General features: G+C 49.6%; 1 protein-coding gene across 2 annotated transcripts in view; it reads right to left on the bottom strand.

The window, feature by feature from the left end:
- The window catches only part of NHS (NHS actin remodeling regulator), a 345,377-nt gene that overhangs the window by 92,626 nt on the left and 235,253 nt on the right, over positions 1-17,498 (bottom strand). The window contains exon 1 of one of the 2 annotated variants that reach the window (XM_030304639.1): positions 15,072-15,379. The exons of the other annotated variant lie outside the window; for it this stretch is intronic. Coding sequence (XP_030160499.1) covers positions 15,072-15,105 — 34 coding nt within the window. The 5' untranslated portion in view covers positions 15,106-15,379. Of the gene's footprint in view, positions 1-15,071; positions 15,380-17,498 lie in introns of those variants that run through there. 2 annotated transcript variants of the gene reach the window in all.

Below are 17,498 nucleotides of genomic sequence, written 5' to 3'. Positions count from 1 at the left end.
CTTTGGTGATTACTTGGGGTCTTTATTAAGAAGGCTTATTATTGGTCTCTATGGTAACACATTTCAAAGCCTCCTTTTCAGATTTCTAAGCTCTTTCCTTGATATTCAGCTCTCCACTGGCATTCCCTCCTCACCCTCCTTCTGGCTCCTTCCCCATGGTTTGAATCCACAGCGAGCTGAAGAAAACAGACACCACGGCTCGGTAACATCTGTTCATCAAACAAGAGTTACTAATGGTTTGAGCAAGAACCCAGGCCAGGTTCTGAATCGCCTGCACGGGCTTCCTGGCAACTATCTTGCAGCCTTGGGGAGCTCCCCCCTCACTTACCTTCAGGCTTAGAGCCGTGTTCCAGACGGCCAAAGCTACTGGAAGCCGAGCATCTCTGGAATCGGCGGGGCATTTCAGTATTACCAAGCCTACAGATTTTCAGTTTTTCCACTAGTCATCTTGGGGGAGTCCACAATAAAGCTTCTAGTTCCGTCGCTTGACATTCACGGGCTATTCAGCTTTCAAAATACCGCCACTTCCTGATTTTTCTGCATGGAGATTATACCCGTTATAGGGCCCAAATCTGTTTTAAACTCCCCTCTTCTGCTTCCTTGTTTTGCAGACACCAACAGATAGTAGTTGGCCCCTCGCCTAGAGGAGCTAGAAGAACGGACTTGAAAAAACTAAGTAATTCTATTCCTGTTCCAGAGGGGGAATTAACTTTATGTCTTGGGGCGATTTGCCAAGAAAACCGAGCTGGGCTTTCCACCTGGTCCTGGGATTATTCTGATGGTGGGGATGCGGTCCTCTCCCAGCGCAAGGTGGCACACAGCGGGGGAGTCGGTGGGGCGGACCGGTGACATGGAGACTGGAGGAAGCCGACGGTGTCCAAAGACCTTGACAGTCTGACTTGACTTTTTTACTGAAAGAACCAAGGTGACCACTTGGTCTGTTTCTTCATCTATGAGACAAGGAGGGTGGAGATGATCTATAAGGCTTTCTCTAGGTCTGGCATTCTGGAAGCCTATTGTTCTGTGAAACCTGGAACCCAAAATACCTTCTGAAATGGTTTCTGATCATCAGTGCTTTTAGTTCTCCTTCCCATTTCTGTGACCATTCCAAACTGACCGCTCCACACAGAAACTTTAGCACCTGCAAGGGCGATAATACATTCTGTGATCTGCCCAGGCTGGGTAAACTTTTTGCCCCAGAATGACCTTGTTCGTGACCTTGGGGATCCCAATGCGAGCTCTACTCCCCACCACGCTCTCCTTATGTTTATGTGGGGCGGATTCCCTGCTTTATTTATTCTCTTTGGTTCCAATGATGGAAACCCAGTTTTGCCTCCAAAGTTCACTTCCCCGAAGCCAGCTGGAATCCCCTTTGTGGCGATGGACGTGGCTGAGCCTCAACTCCCGTCTCTCTTTAGCGGCACGTTTCTCTTGCCGTCTCCCCGCCACTGCTCACAAGAGACCCCACGACTTCCAGAAGAAATCAGTGCTATAAAATGGCTCACTCGTTCATAAGGAGCTATGTGTTTATTCATATATATTTTATATCATAACAAATGTAAATTAATTTCAGGGTACGACTATCCAAGCTTGTATCTATATGGCTGCCTGTATAAAATTTCTCTCTCAAAATTCTCCAAACCATCTGGCATAAACTACTGTATTGTGACCTGTTAAAATAAGTAACAGCTGCGATAATCCCTCTCGATTTATGGCGAGCTATAAAGCTTTGCATATACTGGCAATGCATATAAAATAATAAATAAAACCATTATCATTCTGTGCTGTCTTGGTGGGAATTATGATGATTTAGCCAAAATGGAGCCCTACGGAATGCATCAGAGGAGAAGCAGAGGTTTTGCCCAATCTGGCCTCCTCCAGCCCCCAAAGACCAACTTCACTACTTAGAGCTCTTAGATGTGTTTGAAAACCTCATCCAGTGTAAATGCATCCTTTCTGAGAGAACATCGTTCCCGTACGTTGTTGCCCAACTTCTATTATTTCAAAGCCTGCTTTTCCGATGGTGGGTTTCCAGAATTCCACCAGACCAGAAAGAAAAACCAGCCATGCACAACTCAAAAACGTGAAATAATTTGTAGCACCGAAACAGAGAATTGTCTTGGAGTTGTTAACTTATGTAAGCTTATGTTTTTGCAAAGACTGCCAAGATCCCAGGTTGAAAACTACTATGTCAAAGTCATCTTTCAAAGATCTGCAATATGTGAAAACAAAAAGCCAGTATCTGGCAGGAAAAGGGACTGGGCAGCTTTGATTCTGTGTAGAAGAGAGTGACTATGGTCACTACCTGTGAATTTCAAAAAATTAAGGAGACGGAAGGAAACTAACATGAAATGGCTATTTACTGCAACAGCCGTATGCCTTAGGTAGTGTTCCCGTTTTATGCTTGAGGAAATTGATGCTTAGAGGGGTTAAGCCACTTGCCCAAGGCCATCCGGTTAATACTCTGGGGAGATGGGAGTCTGAACTCAGGTCCGCCTGAATCTAAGGTTCACGTTCTCTCTGCCTCACCACCTTGCCTCGCGGACAGCTGTCTGCAACCTTTTTCTGCCATGACCCATGCGACAGATTGATAGATGGTATTTACACGGATCACTCACTGTCATTGCCCGGGCCAATGACCGCCCCCGCTTCTTCCCCAGGTATAAAGTCTATGTGAATGTAAGTGAGAGTTCCCTTATTAGTGGAAGAACTCCAGATCTGTTTTCATTTGTATATTTACAGAATTTGCAAATAAGGATGTTTGGTTATTATGGTAGATTTCAAAAACAGCTACAGTGCTTGTTCGTTCATTCCATCAGATTCTCTGCCTTGAATCTGAGCAGGCCTTAAGACTAGATTCGGCCCACAGAATGCGCTAGAAGTGACACTGAATGTGTTCTGAGCCCGAGCCTCAAGAAGCCTTGCAGCTTCTACCTTTGCCAACCTTGGTGCCTACCCATGCTTACTGCCACTCTCCCTGGAGCACAGGCTAGTGCGTTGGACGACGACGCACGTGTGGCCCAGTGGCTCCCCTTATTCTGGCCCGCGGCCTGCTAACTACCAGACACGTGAAGGAGGCCAGCCTGGGTCGTCCGGCCCCAGATGAATGACTACAGACGAAAAGTAAGCCCCGCAGAGTTCGACGGGGCCAGCCCAGAGCAGAAGAACCTCCCATTGATTTTCCAGCTACTAACCATGGGGGTGACTGGCCATACACAAAAGGTTACCTAAGGAAGTTATTTAAAATCAATTTCTAGTCACATGTGAAAACAAACACTGCTGGCTGAGAACTACTGGTTTGAACACAAATTCCATAAACTGAAGTGAAATAAAATAAAAACACACAGCCTTCTGTCCCAGAAGCCCACCTTCCCTCCTCCAACCCTGGGCTTCTCAGGCTGACAGTGAGTCACACGGTTTGGGGAAAAGAATCACCAAGGTGAGTGGCCCAGAACCACCCTCCAGAGACCGTCGGCGGATGGAAGGAAGTGAGGGAGAGATGATGTGCTGAAAGTCTACAAATGCCGACGCGTGACCCCGGAAGCCCTCCAGGAAACGGAGGAGCAACGCCACAGACCCAGAAAACCACAGAGTGTTAGCACGGGGCGTCGGTTTTGTCATATTCAACCACGGTGCTCATGCTCCTTAAGAAGACAGGGTATCCAGAGCCACAGGTCAGGGGAGGGGCAAGAGATGTCCACCCTCCCCTTCCCACACGCTTGGGAAACTTACAGATGGATGGAAATCAGCACTAGGAAGAAAGGAATAATTACAAACCAAATTAGGGCCGAATCGGACGGAGAAAGGAAGAAATAATGGTTCTCAACTTTGGCTGTAGGTTGCCATTTCAACTCTTGCAGTCTTCCTAATCGCTACATTAGTTACCAGCTTTATTTGATAGGAAAAAAATGTTCAGCATTTGGAATTCTCACCGCTTTCAACAAAAGCTGTTTCTTTTGAAGAAAATGCTGGTGAGTAACGATTAGTTCATTGTTCGCTATCTTCGCATGTGGATGCTTGGGCTTGTTGTTTCTTATTTTCTTAGGAAATCTGGGAACCTTTGAACTTTGAATAATTTCTTTTTTCTTTCTCTCGGTGCCCTCTAGTTATACAAACACAAAAATAATTACAGAGGCAGTATTTACATCTATACATCTATGGGTTTTTTTCATTTGGTATTTACAGTGCTGAGTGAATGAATTAATTTAGTTCATCTTACTTCTTGGGAAAAGTGTATGTAATGAAAGGGGGGCGTCCCTTTTAGTGGACTCTGGCAAGGTTTTATAAGGAACATATAAAGGAGAAGGAGAGAGAAAGGAACCTTCTTTGTAGTCCTGAGAAAACATATTGGTCTGTACCCTAAACAGTTGTGCTACATTTGTGGTTTAAACACATCCTTACTATGTTCCAGAAAAGGGGGTGTTTTACTGAAAAACTTTATGGGGGGGGGGGGACCGAACCTCTCTATAAGTGTTTGTAGTTTCTCACGGTTCAGGCTCTGAACTGGCTTTCCAACAACTTTTCCCAGTCTGAGAATGTGGCCAGGACAGCAGATTCAGGCTTTAAGCTGGGCCCTCCGTTAGTTGCCTTCTAGGTGGAATCCGAATGGAAACTTCCAGATCGGGGCAGACATAAAAACAGTATTACATGCCCTATTGGTGGGGAAGGCTTAAGGATGAGGTCATTTAAGGATGGGGTCAAATCGAACAACAGAAAGAAAAATGACCCAGTGGGGAGAGTCCATGGTCCCTATGGTGTCCTTGGAGCTACACTTCAGAAGCCAGGTAGAGAAGGCAGCCTTGCTGGTCAGGAGTCCTCTACCCACGTTTTACCACCTGGGGTGTGACAAGGACGAGAAGTGAGGCAGTGGGAGGTTTCCAAAGAACAATTTCATAATAAACAGATCACGTGTTAGAAAGCTGCCTTGCACCTACGAGCTCCTTTACTCATAAATATTTATTTTTTTCCCCCCTATTTATTTAAATTCCAGCTAGTTAACATACAGGGCAATATTAGTCTCGGGGTAGAATTCAGCGATTCATCATTTACATACAACACCCGGTGCTCATCCCAACAAGCTCCTTCCTTAATCCCGGTCACTGTTGAACCCATTCCCTCCCCCCACCCCACCCACCTCCATCAGGTTGTTCTCTATAGTTAAGAGTCTGTTTCTCAGTTTGCCTCTCTTTCTTTCCCATGTTCATCTGTTTTGTTTCTTAAATTCCACATGAGTGAAATCAGATGGTATTTGTCTTTCTCTGACTGACTTATTTCGCTTAGCATAATACTCTTGAGCTCCACCCGTCACCGCAAATGGCAAGATTTCATTCTTTTTTATGGCCGAGTAATATTCCATTGTGTATACACCACCTCTTCCCTATCCACTCATTGGTCAACGGACATGTGGGCTCTTTCCGTAATTTGGCTATTGTCGATAACGCTGCTATAGACATGGGGGTGCACGTATCCCTTCGAATCAGAATTTTTGTGCCCTTTGGATAAATACCTAGTAGTGCGACTGCCGGATCATAGGGTAATTCTATTTTTAAGTTTTTGAGGAACCTCCATACTGTTTTCCAGAGTGACTACACCCGTTTGCATCCCCACCAACAGTGTAACAGGGTTCCCCTCATAAGTATTTCTGAATAAGATTTTTTAAATTGATTTTTTTAAAGGAGAGACAACTAGATGGTTCAGGTATTCATTAGTCTCAGAGAGGGAACAGTTTTAGGATCATAGAGATGCAAATGTCACTAAGATTTGTAAGAATGAATTTTTCTGGCCTCTTGGGAAGGTTACTACACATCCAGGGGGGTCCAATGATGACGATACTGGTAGAACCCTGAGAGATGTAAGGGAGGGACTAATCTGAGGCCATCTCAGCCCGCTCCAATGATTCTGGGATGCCACTCTGCGTCTCTGGCTTTCGACTTCCTTCCCCGCTCCCTCTGGCCATGGACAGCAAGCCCTAATAGTGAAGCTGTAGGATGTGGGATTTGATGCCTGATTACAGTCCGTCTCTGGCCTTAGACTGGCCCAGAGTACATTTGTAAGCTTTTCTTTTTAACTCAGGACACATTTTCCCATGGAAAAGAAGTTACAAATGGCATTTAGAGTTCCAGGGTGGCCCATCAAGGCTTATTTCCTCCCCAGTATTGCTGGGGAGACACGCATGTGCAGTGAAAGAGAGTGGAAAACAATACAGGTGTTATGATAGCAAATAAATGTTAACATAACTCAAGAAGATGGTTTTCAAAATTAATCTTGGGGTGCCTGGGTGGCTCAGTCAGTTAAGCATCCGGCTTTGACTCAAGTCATGATCTCACAGTCGTGGGTTCAAGCCCCGCGTCCGGCTCTGGGCTGACAGCTCAGAGCCCGGAGCCTGCTTCGGACTCCGTGTCTCCCTCTCTCTCTGCCCCTCCCGCTCATGCTCTGTCTCTCTCTCTCAAAAATAAACATGCAAAAAGTAAAAAAAATAAAAATAATAAAAATTAATCTTAAATGCTGGTGCCCGATAAAATGTAAGACCAACTAGAGAAAGAGTAGTCAGATGATAGAGACCTTGGGGTCTACAGCTGGAGCGTGTGCCTCTTTGAGGATTAATGACACTGATTGTTTACCATGACCAGTATCAGTAGAAAGAGTCACTCATTCCAAGAAAACAACACTTCTCGAGTACCTCAAATACTCTAGGCAATACTATGCCAGAGATGACAGGCCTAGTCCCTACTTTGAAGAAGCCCATAGAATGGCTGACTAAAAAGATACTATACTATGTACGTGTTTTTCAGAGGGAATCACACATCCTCCCGAGGTACACTGTGTTGTGTCTGGGGGCTCAGGGAGCCACAGGATAGATGTGGGGGGAGCTTCCTGAACCACTAGTTTTACTCAGTAATTGTTGGGGGGGAGATTATTTTATATTAAATAATTAGGGAATAGTGCTAATTTTATAGGAATGTTTAGGACGATGCATATGGTTATAAAGAAATCTTAAGATCTACAGAAGGTTGGGGTGGGCCATACCTGGCCGTGCCCATGTCCTCCCTCCTTCTCCACCCTTTGGCTCAGATCCCCTCAGGGGTACTCGTTCATTCTCTGCCCTTGGAAGCACCACTAAAATACACGCATGCACAGCATAAGGGCCATGGACAGGGAGAAGTGTGAATCACCCTGGGTAATTTCAGGAAGGGCTTCCCAAGGAAGGTGACGCTGAAGCCACGGCTTCCGAAATGATGAGGAGTTGGCCAGGTGAGAGAGGTCATGAAAGCATTCTAGAGAGGCCAAAAGCACCGTCACAAAGGTCCTGAAGCTCACACAGGCCTGGAAGCGGGGGAGAGAGCAGGTGCGATGGGAAGATGCACGCGATCCGGCGTGGCCGCCGTGCCGGCCGGTGGACCCGGCTTCAAGGGCACGTGCGCTATCATCTCAAAGCGCAAGAAAGGATGGGGAGTCCAGGACCTCTGCATCCTAGCCAACAGGGGTTCTGGTGGCCCAGGGCAGCTTGGTGGCCGGCCAGAACAAGTGGCCTTGGGACATCTGGGAAAGCAGATGGAGGTATGAAGACGGCCGAGCGTAGCAGGGAGATGCTGAAAAATAAATGGGGCTTTGTAACTCCAAGACGAGCCGTAATCGTATCTGCTACTTGTTACTTTGCTCCGAAACTTTGAATGAGATAAACTAAAATCCCCGCCACAACCCTCCCCTGGGAAATGAATATTTGAACAACATACCATTGATAAACAATGCTGAGTAATGAACGTAGCAGCGACGGGGCAGTCAAGTTCATTGGCAGAAAGTTCGAGAGTCATTACTGGCAACTGAAAGAGAAAGTGAAAGGCCTCACCTCCCCCCTCTCCATTTTCTCAAGACATCCGACACTATTGGTCCTGTCCCTTGTCTGACACCTCTTCTGAGCTCACAGGCATAGTTTGGTGAGGGCCATCTCGGCTGATGGGTGTTCGCTCCCTCGCATCAAAAGAAAGTTTGCCTCTGCTTTGGTTGATCTAAGCACAGGTCACAGCATGTGTTCTGATATTTAACCTGTATGACAGCCTTAGAATACCACACCTACATTCAGTCCGGGGGTCATCATTTTCACACTGTTGCCGGCGGTATCACCTCGTGGTAAACAGTGTGGGTTTTGGAGTCAGACGGACCTGGTCCAAATCCTGACTCTGCAACGTCCGAGCTATGATCCCGGCAAGTTACATTAATATCCTAAGCCTCACTTTCCCCATCTACGTCACAAGCAAAATAGCTGTGCCTGCAGCAGAGGGCCACACTGAGGACAAGGAAGACAGCGCAATCAGCACAGCCCCGCTGAGCACACAATAAGGGGTCATTAGAGGACTTTTAATATTAACATCCTGGTTTTCCCCGACCGCGGGGTCTAAAATCCCCTTGGTCCCCACTGTCAAGGGACAAGCTCTTCTCAAACACATGATACTGATCATTTACGGTGCAAAAGTACTCAGCCTTCTATCTTAACTGCCGCACTTTATGTTAATCAAGTGCGAGAAATAGGTTTCGTTGCTTCTTTCTGGAAACATCTTTCCATTGTGACCCAAATGGAACCACTGGAGGATAAACAGATTAAAAGAAAAAAAAAATACCCCGAGTGAATACTTTTTGAAGTTGCTAAAATAAGTTACTGAAAACAAAGACCCAAGAGAAGTGGGAGCATAAGCTATGGGTTTTATGTTTACACCTTCGCTCAAATACCCACCCACTACCGAAACCGTAAGTCGGTGTAGAAGATGTTATATTGGGAAGTAGGGTAGGGCTCAAAACATCTTTTGATACTTGGTTGAGTCTGCTTTCACTGTGCTGGAGGTGAACTGATATTAACCAAAGTGTGCCAAGATATGAAAGATGAGAATCAGCCTCAGAAAAAGTGGGGTAAGAGCAGAGGGAAAAGGGTTTTATTAGCAGTGACTGACAGCATCATTTGTCTCCGAGGGACCCCGAAGGCTCTGCTCACACACTTCTGACACCACCTCCCAATGATGACGCTGACGACGAGGATGACAGCGACAGCAAACACTGATTCGGTCCCTGGCCTGGGTCCGGCCCGCGCTATGTGCTTTCTTTGCCGGACGGCACTCGGTCTTCCCGACGAGCCTATCAGATCTTGCAGAACAGATTGCAGCTGAGAGAGAGAAAACCCCAGAATGCTTCTCCCAGCTAACAACTTCCTCCCAATCCATCAGAGCCTAGCTCAGATCTCACCTCCTTCAGGAAGCTTCCTTCCTTTCCCTCTTCACCTCCTCCATTCTCCATTCTATTTTTCTCTGGTTGTTTTGAAGCCTGTTTTCCTTCCTTCCTCCCTCCCTCCCTCCCTCCCTCCCTCCCTTCCTTCCTTCCTTCCTTCCTTCCTTCCTTCCTTCCGACACTTGGAAATGTAGTCACACACATTAGATCTGACTGCTCTTTCACTGAGTGCTGGTCAGGTCTCTGGATGTGGCTATAACACCTTAAAGGTGGGGAGAGTCCTCAGTCTTGCCTCAACTACATGGCAGGGTGGAGGGAGATTCTGTACCTACAGAATCTGATCCTGGCCTAGACATCTACCCAGTTGCAATGAACTGGATTTTTGTACTTTACCAAGTTTCGGATTTCACAGTTATTTTCTACCTGATACTCTTGGACCAAGGGCAGAGAAATGTCACTGCTCTATAGAGAGCTCCACACACAAGAATGTTGGGGAATAGGAAGTCATTTTTTGTCATTGAACGCAAAAGCTTCCCTTCTTATATGAATCAAGGGTATATCTTATCTCTTAGTTATTTCTTCTGAGTCCATCAGTGGCTGGGCCTGCCACCCTCCTGTAAAAGGAGAGGAGACAAAGAGAAGCAGAATGCTATTTGGTGGCTAGGAACATTTTTCCCCGGCAGAAAATGGAGTGACTTTTAGCTTATCTGCTGTCACCTTGTTAATGTGATCATTGTTCTTCAAAATAAAATCTCCTCTTCTTACCCATGATGTCTTTCGTGTGAAAAAATTTCTAAAAAGCAGCAAGTAAATGCCAAGAAAAGAGGGGCGGAAGCGGGGGGAAGGCTAATCAAGAGAAGCTACAAATCAACTTCTTTCCAAGGAAAAACACTCAACGCACAATTATCTTAATTCTCCCAGGTGGCCATTTTGCTTGCCTTCTAAGGTAAGTGTGGAAAGGACTAGAAACCTGTGGCTCCCTTCATTGCCCCTGGCTTTCAGAGCAGAAGCTGCAGGCCTGCGTCACTTGGGATGACTCATTTATCGCTCCTTTAAGCCAGGGGCTCGGTGGCTGTTGATGTGTGCCCCTCGCCCGTTCTCAAGCACATCCTTGCTTCAAAATTAATCATCCAGCTCTAACTTGCTGGTGAAGGTTTCCAGGGATAAAAACTTAGGTGGAAGAGGGAACCTAGTTATTAATGGCCAAATGCCATCCATGGCAAACATAACACAAAGACCAGGCAGCGAGAGAAGCATGATTTACTCGTCCATTTTGAAGAATAAATCAAAACTTCCTCTTTGCTCCATTGTAGGGTGGGGGCAAGAAAGGGGCAAAGATAACATTCCTGAGAGGCCTCTGTTCTTCAAAGCTGAGGAAACACTTGCCATCTCTCTCCTGGTGGAGTTTGCCTTTTGGCCTCGGGATGCTGAAGAACCGGGTCTGTGTTTCACTGGCGAGAGGATACAGCTGAGATTAATTCCCTTCTGCATCTCCTTTCTGCCATTCTGGGAGCCACTGGTCTTCACCACGCTCGAGGTCAAGGAGTCATAGCCACACTCGAGGCCAGCGCCCCTCAGGAGAGTGGAGTTTCTCAGTATTCCCGCTGACTCAGAAAGAGGCACCCAGGACGAAGGGAGCCATGCTACCCAACAGAGTATTCAAAAGCACAGGTGGACTTCAGAGGAGACTAGAAGACCACCGGGAACACAGACAAGGAATCTCCACCTAAGTTGGCATACAGAGGGGTTGTGCAGGATAAAGAGAGTGTGGACAGCAGACGACAGTCGCTTGTAGCTTCATGAGGCCCTACCCCTTCCCAATCTCACTGTCTCCTCTCCCTCCCTACCCACTAGACTTAGATAAGGTGAGAATCAACCCGATGAAAATCATCTTTAATTTTTATGCAAAATATTGGCTCTATAAAAAATGTTTCCCTTGGTTTTAGAGACCAGGTCCTTTTTTTTTTTTTTTTTTTTTTTTTTTTTTTTTTTTTAGTTTTGAAGATCAGCAGAGTGAGCTCATTCTATCATGTTCTAAAATGCAAAGTGAGACAAAACCAAAAAAAAAAAAAAAAAACCAAAAAACCCACAAACAAAAATCTAGCCCAAACTTGATACATCTTATTTACCCTGACAGAGTCTGTCTGAAGTCTTCTCCTCCATCAGGCTCACTTGGCTTGCCACACCACCCCAGGAGGGACAGGGGGGTCCCTCTGTCATGTGGATGGGCCCCGAAGTACTATGCCCAGCCTTTCTGGGGCTCGCAGATCAGTGTCCTCCCGACTTTGGATGGAAGTCCCCAAGGGCAGAACCGTGTCTTAGTCGTGTTTGCAGAGATGCTGCTTCAGGAAGCTTAGCTCCCCAAATGCTGCCTCCTGCTAGGCCCTACACGGTGGGAAGCACCACAGTTGGGTAGCTGGGAAAGAGGCCAGGTCTGGGACAGAACAGCCCCGATGTCCTACTAGGAACACTCCGCATGAGACAACGCCTAGGAAACTCTGGAGGAGTTTTTTTAGTGGTCAATTTCTGTGCCGTGCTGAGTTTTTTTTCTGGCTGGTCTCAGCACGCTCAACCCAGTGTCACACGTGGCCGCGTGCCCTCCCCGAGGTACACGGTTGGTGTTTTCGTGCCCCATCTGCCAGTGCCTCTGGAGGACGTCAGGATGAGTGGGCTGATCCAGGAAGGACACCCACTGTCCCGGCCGTCTGCCTAAGACACGCAAACAGAGAACAGCTTCCCGGCCACGAAATTTTGCCTGTGCCCAGAGCATGCTATTATAAATATGATTGTTGTCCATAGCCACTATGGACTGAGCAGCTACTAAGTGTGCTATGCCAAGTCTCTTGCCTGCATTCTTCCATTTCATCCTTATTGGAAGAAGACAAAAGAAGTTGCAGCCACACGACTGATAAATGGCAGAGCAAGGATTCGAACCCAGATCCAGCAGACACCAGAGCCCATTCTCCCCATACCATGCTGCCTCCCCCAAACCTAACTATCTAGAGAATGAAACTCTGAACCATAAGCCCACATAGTAAAAGCAATGGAAATTACCAAAGCTGTATTCCTGAGGTAAATTTATAGCTCTCTGTTTTCAGACCTATCTTTTAAACTAAGCATTGCATTGAAGAAATAAAGTTTAAAATCTCAAGCAGGTGAACACAAAATCTGACCAAGTGATTAAAAATAATAACCACCCCCAAATGGACAAAACCGATTTTGCCATGAGACGGTGGCAGCCCATACCTTGTTCCCTCTGAACGTGAGGTTCTCAGGAATAAACTTACACATGAGCTGATGCTCTCACACTGATGTGCAAGCTTTGCTCCTGGGAAATATGAATGCCCAGAGATCTGGGCATACACAATGACAGGAGCTGCTGGGTACCCGGGCCCCTGACTGTGGGTTGGCATAAGGGTCTGGGCCCTGAGAGCTTGCCCCATCACCGTAAGCGACTCTCACGCCGGCCCAAGCCCCCCGGGACGCCGCACGCTGACTGCTGCGGGAGCCTGAAGCTCAAGTCCCATTCTCCACTGTTCCCGAAGACCACCCGACACTAGCCCTTTTGAGTCTATCAGCTACAAGATCTAACATTTTTGGTGCATGGCTGCGCCTGCCTCCAAGTTGGGAAGACTCGGCAGGGGCTGAGGAGGAAAGAAAGCAGAGTTTTATTTTCCCCTGAATTATTCCTATGCTTATAAGGCAATCGTATGAAACCATTGTTCCATGGCTTTAAATCTATAAATAAAACGCCCTTCGAGACTCCGGTTTGAAGGATGGTAAGAATCAGAGTAACCACTTTGGGTTACGTAATAAACACACACCCAAAATTATACCATTTCTATAATGAAACCTGGTGTGATAAAATTTGTGTTGAGGCAAAAAGCAGTCATCACCCCCCCACCCCCGCTTTTATTGTGCTGAATGCGGTATCTGCCAAGTCCTGCTTGGAGACATCTCTAATGAAGGGCCTGGTCTCCCTACTTGTGAACTAACTAGCTATCCAGGGACAGGGAGGGCACCATGACCTTCCTGAGACTAATGCCAGGAGACAGCTGAACTTATAAAGTGCCAGAGCTCCGAGAAGGTTGCGCCCTCCGTCACCTTCCTTACCCCTCCTTGGCCTGCCAGCCACCCTCATGCCTTAGATCTCCAACCCAAGTAAACTGGGTCCAACTGTACCAAAGGCCTTCTCGCCATCTTTCCCCTTACGCTTAGACTGGAAACTTCTGGCCGGCACCTGGAGGGGCTTCATTCCTTTGGTATTCCCTCCCATCACTCAGTCCTTCAGGCCTGATGAATCGTACTTGGCTGTTGGACACTCTCCCCGGAATCCGCTGATCCTTACGCAAATGTGTGAACTTAGGTCCTTAACTGTCTCACTCGGGTTCCGGAGGGAAACTGGGGGTTCAAGTGGGAGTGGAGTTCTTACCTCGTACCAACCCTGGCGGCACGCTGGAGTCTGCCTGGGGTGCTTTGAAAACAGCGCCCCGGTGTCCGGGGCTATCCCCAGAGATTCTGACTTAGTGGGTCTGAGGTATGGCCTGCACATCGAATGATGGTATTCATCGTTAGTACAAGTGATATCACGGACAGGGATTTGGATTTGAACAACTTCTCCAGCCCCAAATTCGGATACCACGATGCCCTGAAGAAACGGACAGAGGTTCGGTGGCACCTGCCGGAAGCCGCCTGGTCCACGGGCACGTAGCCTTCCTCTCCTAGGGGATCTCAGGTCACCAAGTAGGCACAAACCAGTGCCTCCTCATCACCACGCCTGGAGAAGCAACTCGGAGGGAGTGTTCCCAGAAGGCAGGGCGGAACAAGGCTCTAGCTGGGCAGGGCCGCAGACGAGCCTACTGGTGGTGGCGAGGCCCGTGCTCGCGCGCCCATAGTGTGCACACCAGTGTCCGGAGATGAGATGGAGGCAGGTGTGCCATAAGCTGGGTCAGCCGGGGCGAGGAGAGCGGGCGCCTCAACAGTGTGCCTACCGGCGGCCGGCGGCCACCGCCACCGCGTGCTCACCACGACAGAGGAGAGGGGGTGGAGCTTATACAAGAAATGTAGGAGAGGCATTGTCCCTAACGTCCAGGAGCCCGAGCTCACACGGGAGGGCGGCCCGGGCGCAGTATGTGAACAGTTCAGTACTTTTCAAACGGGGGTCGACTGTGTGGCTGACCTCACGCGATAAAGGTGTATCGTGAAGGAGGGGGGAGAGGACTGAAGAAGTCAAGACAGGCTCTCGACTGGTCTAAGGCCATTTCCGATGGAACAGAAGCTAGAAATCGAAGAGGTGGGGCCTGAGCACTCGAAGTTCAAGGCCGTTCGCTCGGGGCCACAGGAGATACCGAAGTCTCCCTGGGACTCTGGACGAGGGCAGGACACCGAGGAGTTCCAACAAGACGGGAGGGGCGGGTGGAGAGCGGGACAGGCAGGCCTCTTCCCGGCCACCCCAGGCTCCAGGAGAACACTGCCCGGGCCCCCTCCTGGGCCGCCCTCCGAGCCCTCTGGAAGACGTGCAAGCCGAGGAGACAGAGACGCTCGTCCTCTGTCTTAAGCCACCGGACACCTCGGAAGGCGCACAAAGTTGCACACTCGGCCGGCCAGCCGGACGGACAAGCCGGCGTCCCCGAGCTTAGGCGTCTCTGGCCCCAAACGCGACGGCCGGCCCTGAGGGTCAGGCGCGGCCGCCCTTCCTCACCTCTGCTCCGGTGAGAGGGTTCCCGCTCGGCCCCAAACACGCTCCTCCTTCCCGCAGAGCAGGAAGCGGCGGCCCCGCGGCGCCGGCCCCTCTCCTGCGGGCCTGGCTCGTCCCGGCTCCCTCCCCTTTGTCCCGAACCGCTGCGAGCCCCGGGTACCTGCATCCTGGGGCACGCAGCAGGCCAGAGGCATGCTGGCTTCCCGCTCCGCTCCGTCAGGACGGGCCTTTTCTTCTACCCAGAGCCCTCCCGGACTCCCAGATAGCTGAAAGCTGATCTGCTGAAGTCGGCAGGCAGAGCAGGGGGGCGGGAGGGCGAGAGAGGGCGACCTTCGGCGAGGAGGGTGGCAGATTTTCACACGACATCTGCGCTGCCTCCGGGACTCCCCCCGGAGGGGGAGATGGTCTCACCCAAGTGCTGGGCCAGCTGCTAATCCCCCTGGGTTCACTTGAATGGCAAATCGGGACTCTGGGCGGCCTCAGACACACCCTGTCTCCAGAGGAGGGGCTTAGCACTTTCTCTCCCAGCCCTGCGCGCGCTCAGAATGCGGCGGGACCGTTCCAGGGCCTCGCCGCTCCAAGTGCAGCCGGCCAGGGGTCAGCAGCATCCGTGTCACCCGAGAGCCAAGCTAACCGTGAGAAATGCAGAATCTAAGGTCCTGTCCCTTTGATGAGCTCTGCCAAGGGCCACGTGGCTATGGAAACCACTTGCACGTTGCCAGAGACAGGAAGCTGGACGAATACCGCCACCCAGGGAGCCGCGGCCCCCCAGCCCGCGTGCCAGCTGTCCGGGAGTAAGAAGGGGTACAGCCCATGCCATCACCACACGGCTCCCCCCGCCGCCCCGCCGTTCCCCTCACCACCAGGCTGGGGCTGGTTCACCTGGCTGTGAGATTTTAGGTCGGTGAGCAGGCCTGCAAATATTTGCACAGCCTGAAAGGATGGGGGGCAGGATACAACCGGAGTTTGCTCTCTTCAGGTTGCAAGTCAATTTCTGATCCCCTCCCACCCCCAACACACACACCACCTGTATCAGTATGTTAGCTTCTCGTGATGCCGATGTCAAGGGTCAAGTACATGGCGAGAACGCTTGAGCCCCTTCACAGACACCAACCGTTCCGGAGCCTGCTCAGACCGGTTCTGGAGTCCTCAGAAAGGGAGGGAGGACTCAGGGATGTCCACAGCTTTGCTCCGATAGCTTTAATGTCATCGTCCCGCCTGAACCCAGCAACTGAGCCCACGTGCAAAAGCGGGAAGGGTAGAGAGAAGGAAGGAAGCAAAACTAAGGGCGAGTCAGAGAAGAGCTTGGTTTTCCGGTCCAGAGAGAACGCTCGAAATAACTAAGCGAGGCAGACGGCCTGGCTTTCGTCTCAGAGGGTCGCCAGGCCTCTGCCCATGGCGTCGGCTCCCTGAGTTTGATGCTTCCGCGCCTCAGTCATGTGGGGCAGGAGCCAGGACGGGTGACTTCATTCCCGAAGAGCAGTTGGATGGCGCTGAGCTTCCGGGACGCGTTAAGACAGCCCAAATCAACACAAAGTCTGGCTGGCACCTTGGAGAAGGGTCCCAGACAGAATTTCGAGCCTTCCGAGCACCGGTCGGTGGCATCGGCGGACGGCCTGGCCACTGCCTCCGGTACAGCTAATTGGGGCACCCCTGCCTGCGCTCCCCCCACTTCACGGGGCAGCAGGGCCCTGCTTGAGGGAAGAACCCACGGGGCTGGAGAGAAGGTGGAGGCAAAGTCAGCCAGGGACGAAGACAGAGCGGAGAGAAAGCAAAGAGGGTGGCCCTGGGCTTTACTGGGATTTGGGTGGGCTCTCAAAAGCAATCATGGTGGGCTTTTGAGTAGAAAACCAAGCGAAAACAGTATTTAAAAATCTTCTTTGGATCCCCAGTCTCGCCTCAAACAACAATCACTCCCAAAAAGACTCTCACGAATGGAAGGAAATGATGCCATTGTTTTATTTTCTATGGGAAGTCATAATAGTTTTTAAAAGGTTAATCTCCTTCTCAGCCCTGTTTTTTCCCTTCCAGCGACCCCAAGCTGAAAAGGAAAAATATTTGCACTTGGTGTTTAAAAACCACAGTGAATTAGCTTTTGTTGTTCATGGCAGAGCCACTATTTAGCTGCCCAGAATCAAACCAGATGTCGGGGAAGAACGAAGGCCCCGCATCCTGTGAACTTGCCTTTCACCTTTGCAGAAGGGCCGAGGAAAAGGCCCAGCTGAGAAGACAAAATGGAGGGAGCTCGGTGGTCAGCGAACCCGAGATGCGGTTCTGACACAAGCGGTGGTAGCCCTCTGTGGAATGTTGTGTGTGGGACCAGCAGGCCAGAGCTCTGGGACCCCGGATGCCCAATGCCTCTCGGCTTCTGGAAGTTTCTTCTGTGGACACAAGGCCAGCAGCACTATTCCCATAGGTGCCAGAGACCAACGTGAGCAATAGACAAGTATGGAGGAAAGAATCAGGAGTTGGGGGAAAGAAACACAAACGAGATCAGCAGGGCTTGCTGGAACACTACATCTATCAGAGAAGGTAAAGGAAAGGAAAGGAAAGGAAAGGAAAGGAAAGGAAAGGAAAAACGGAAAAG

Source organism: Lynx canadensis, chromosome X (assembly GCF_007474595.2).
Source record: "Lynx canadensis isolate LIC74 chromosome X, mLynCan4.pri.v2, whole genome shotgun sequence".
Taxonomy (NCBI): Eukaryota; Metazoa; Chordata; class Mammalia; order Carnivora; family Felidae; genus Lynx; species Lynx canadensis.
This window is presented reverse-complemented; position numbering and strand designations above follow the sequence as displayed.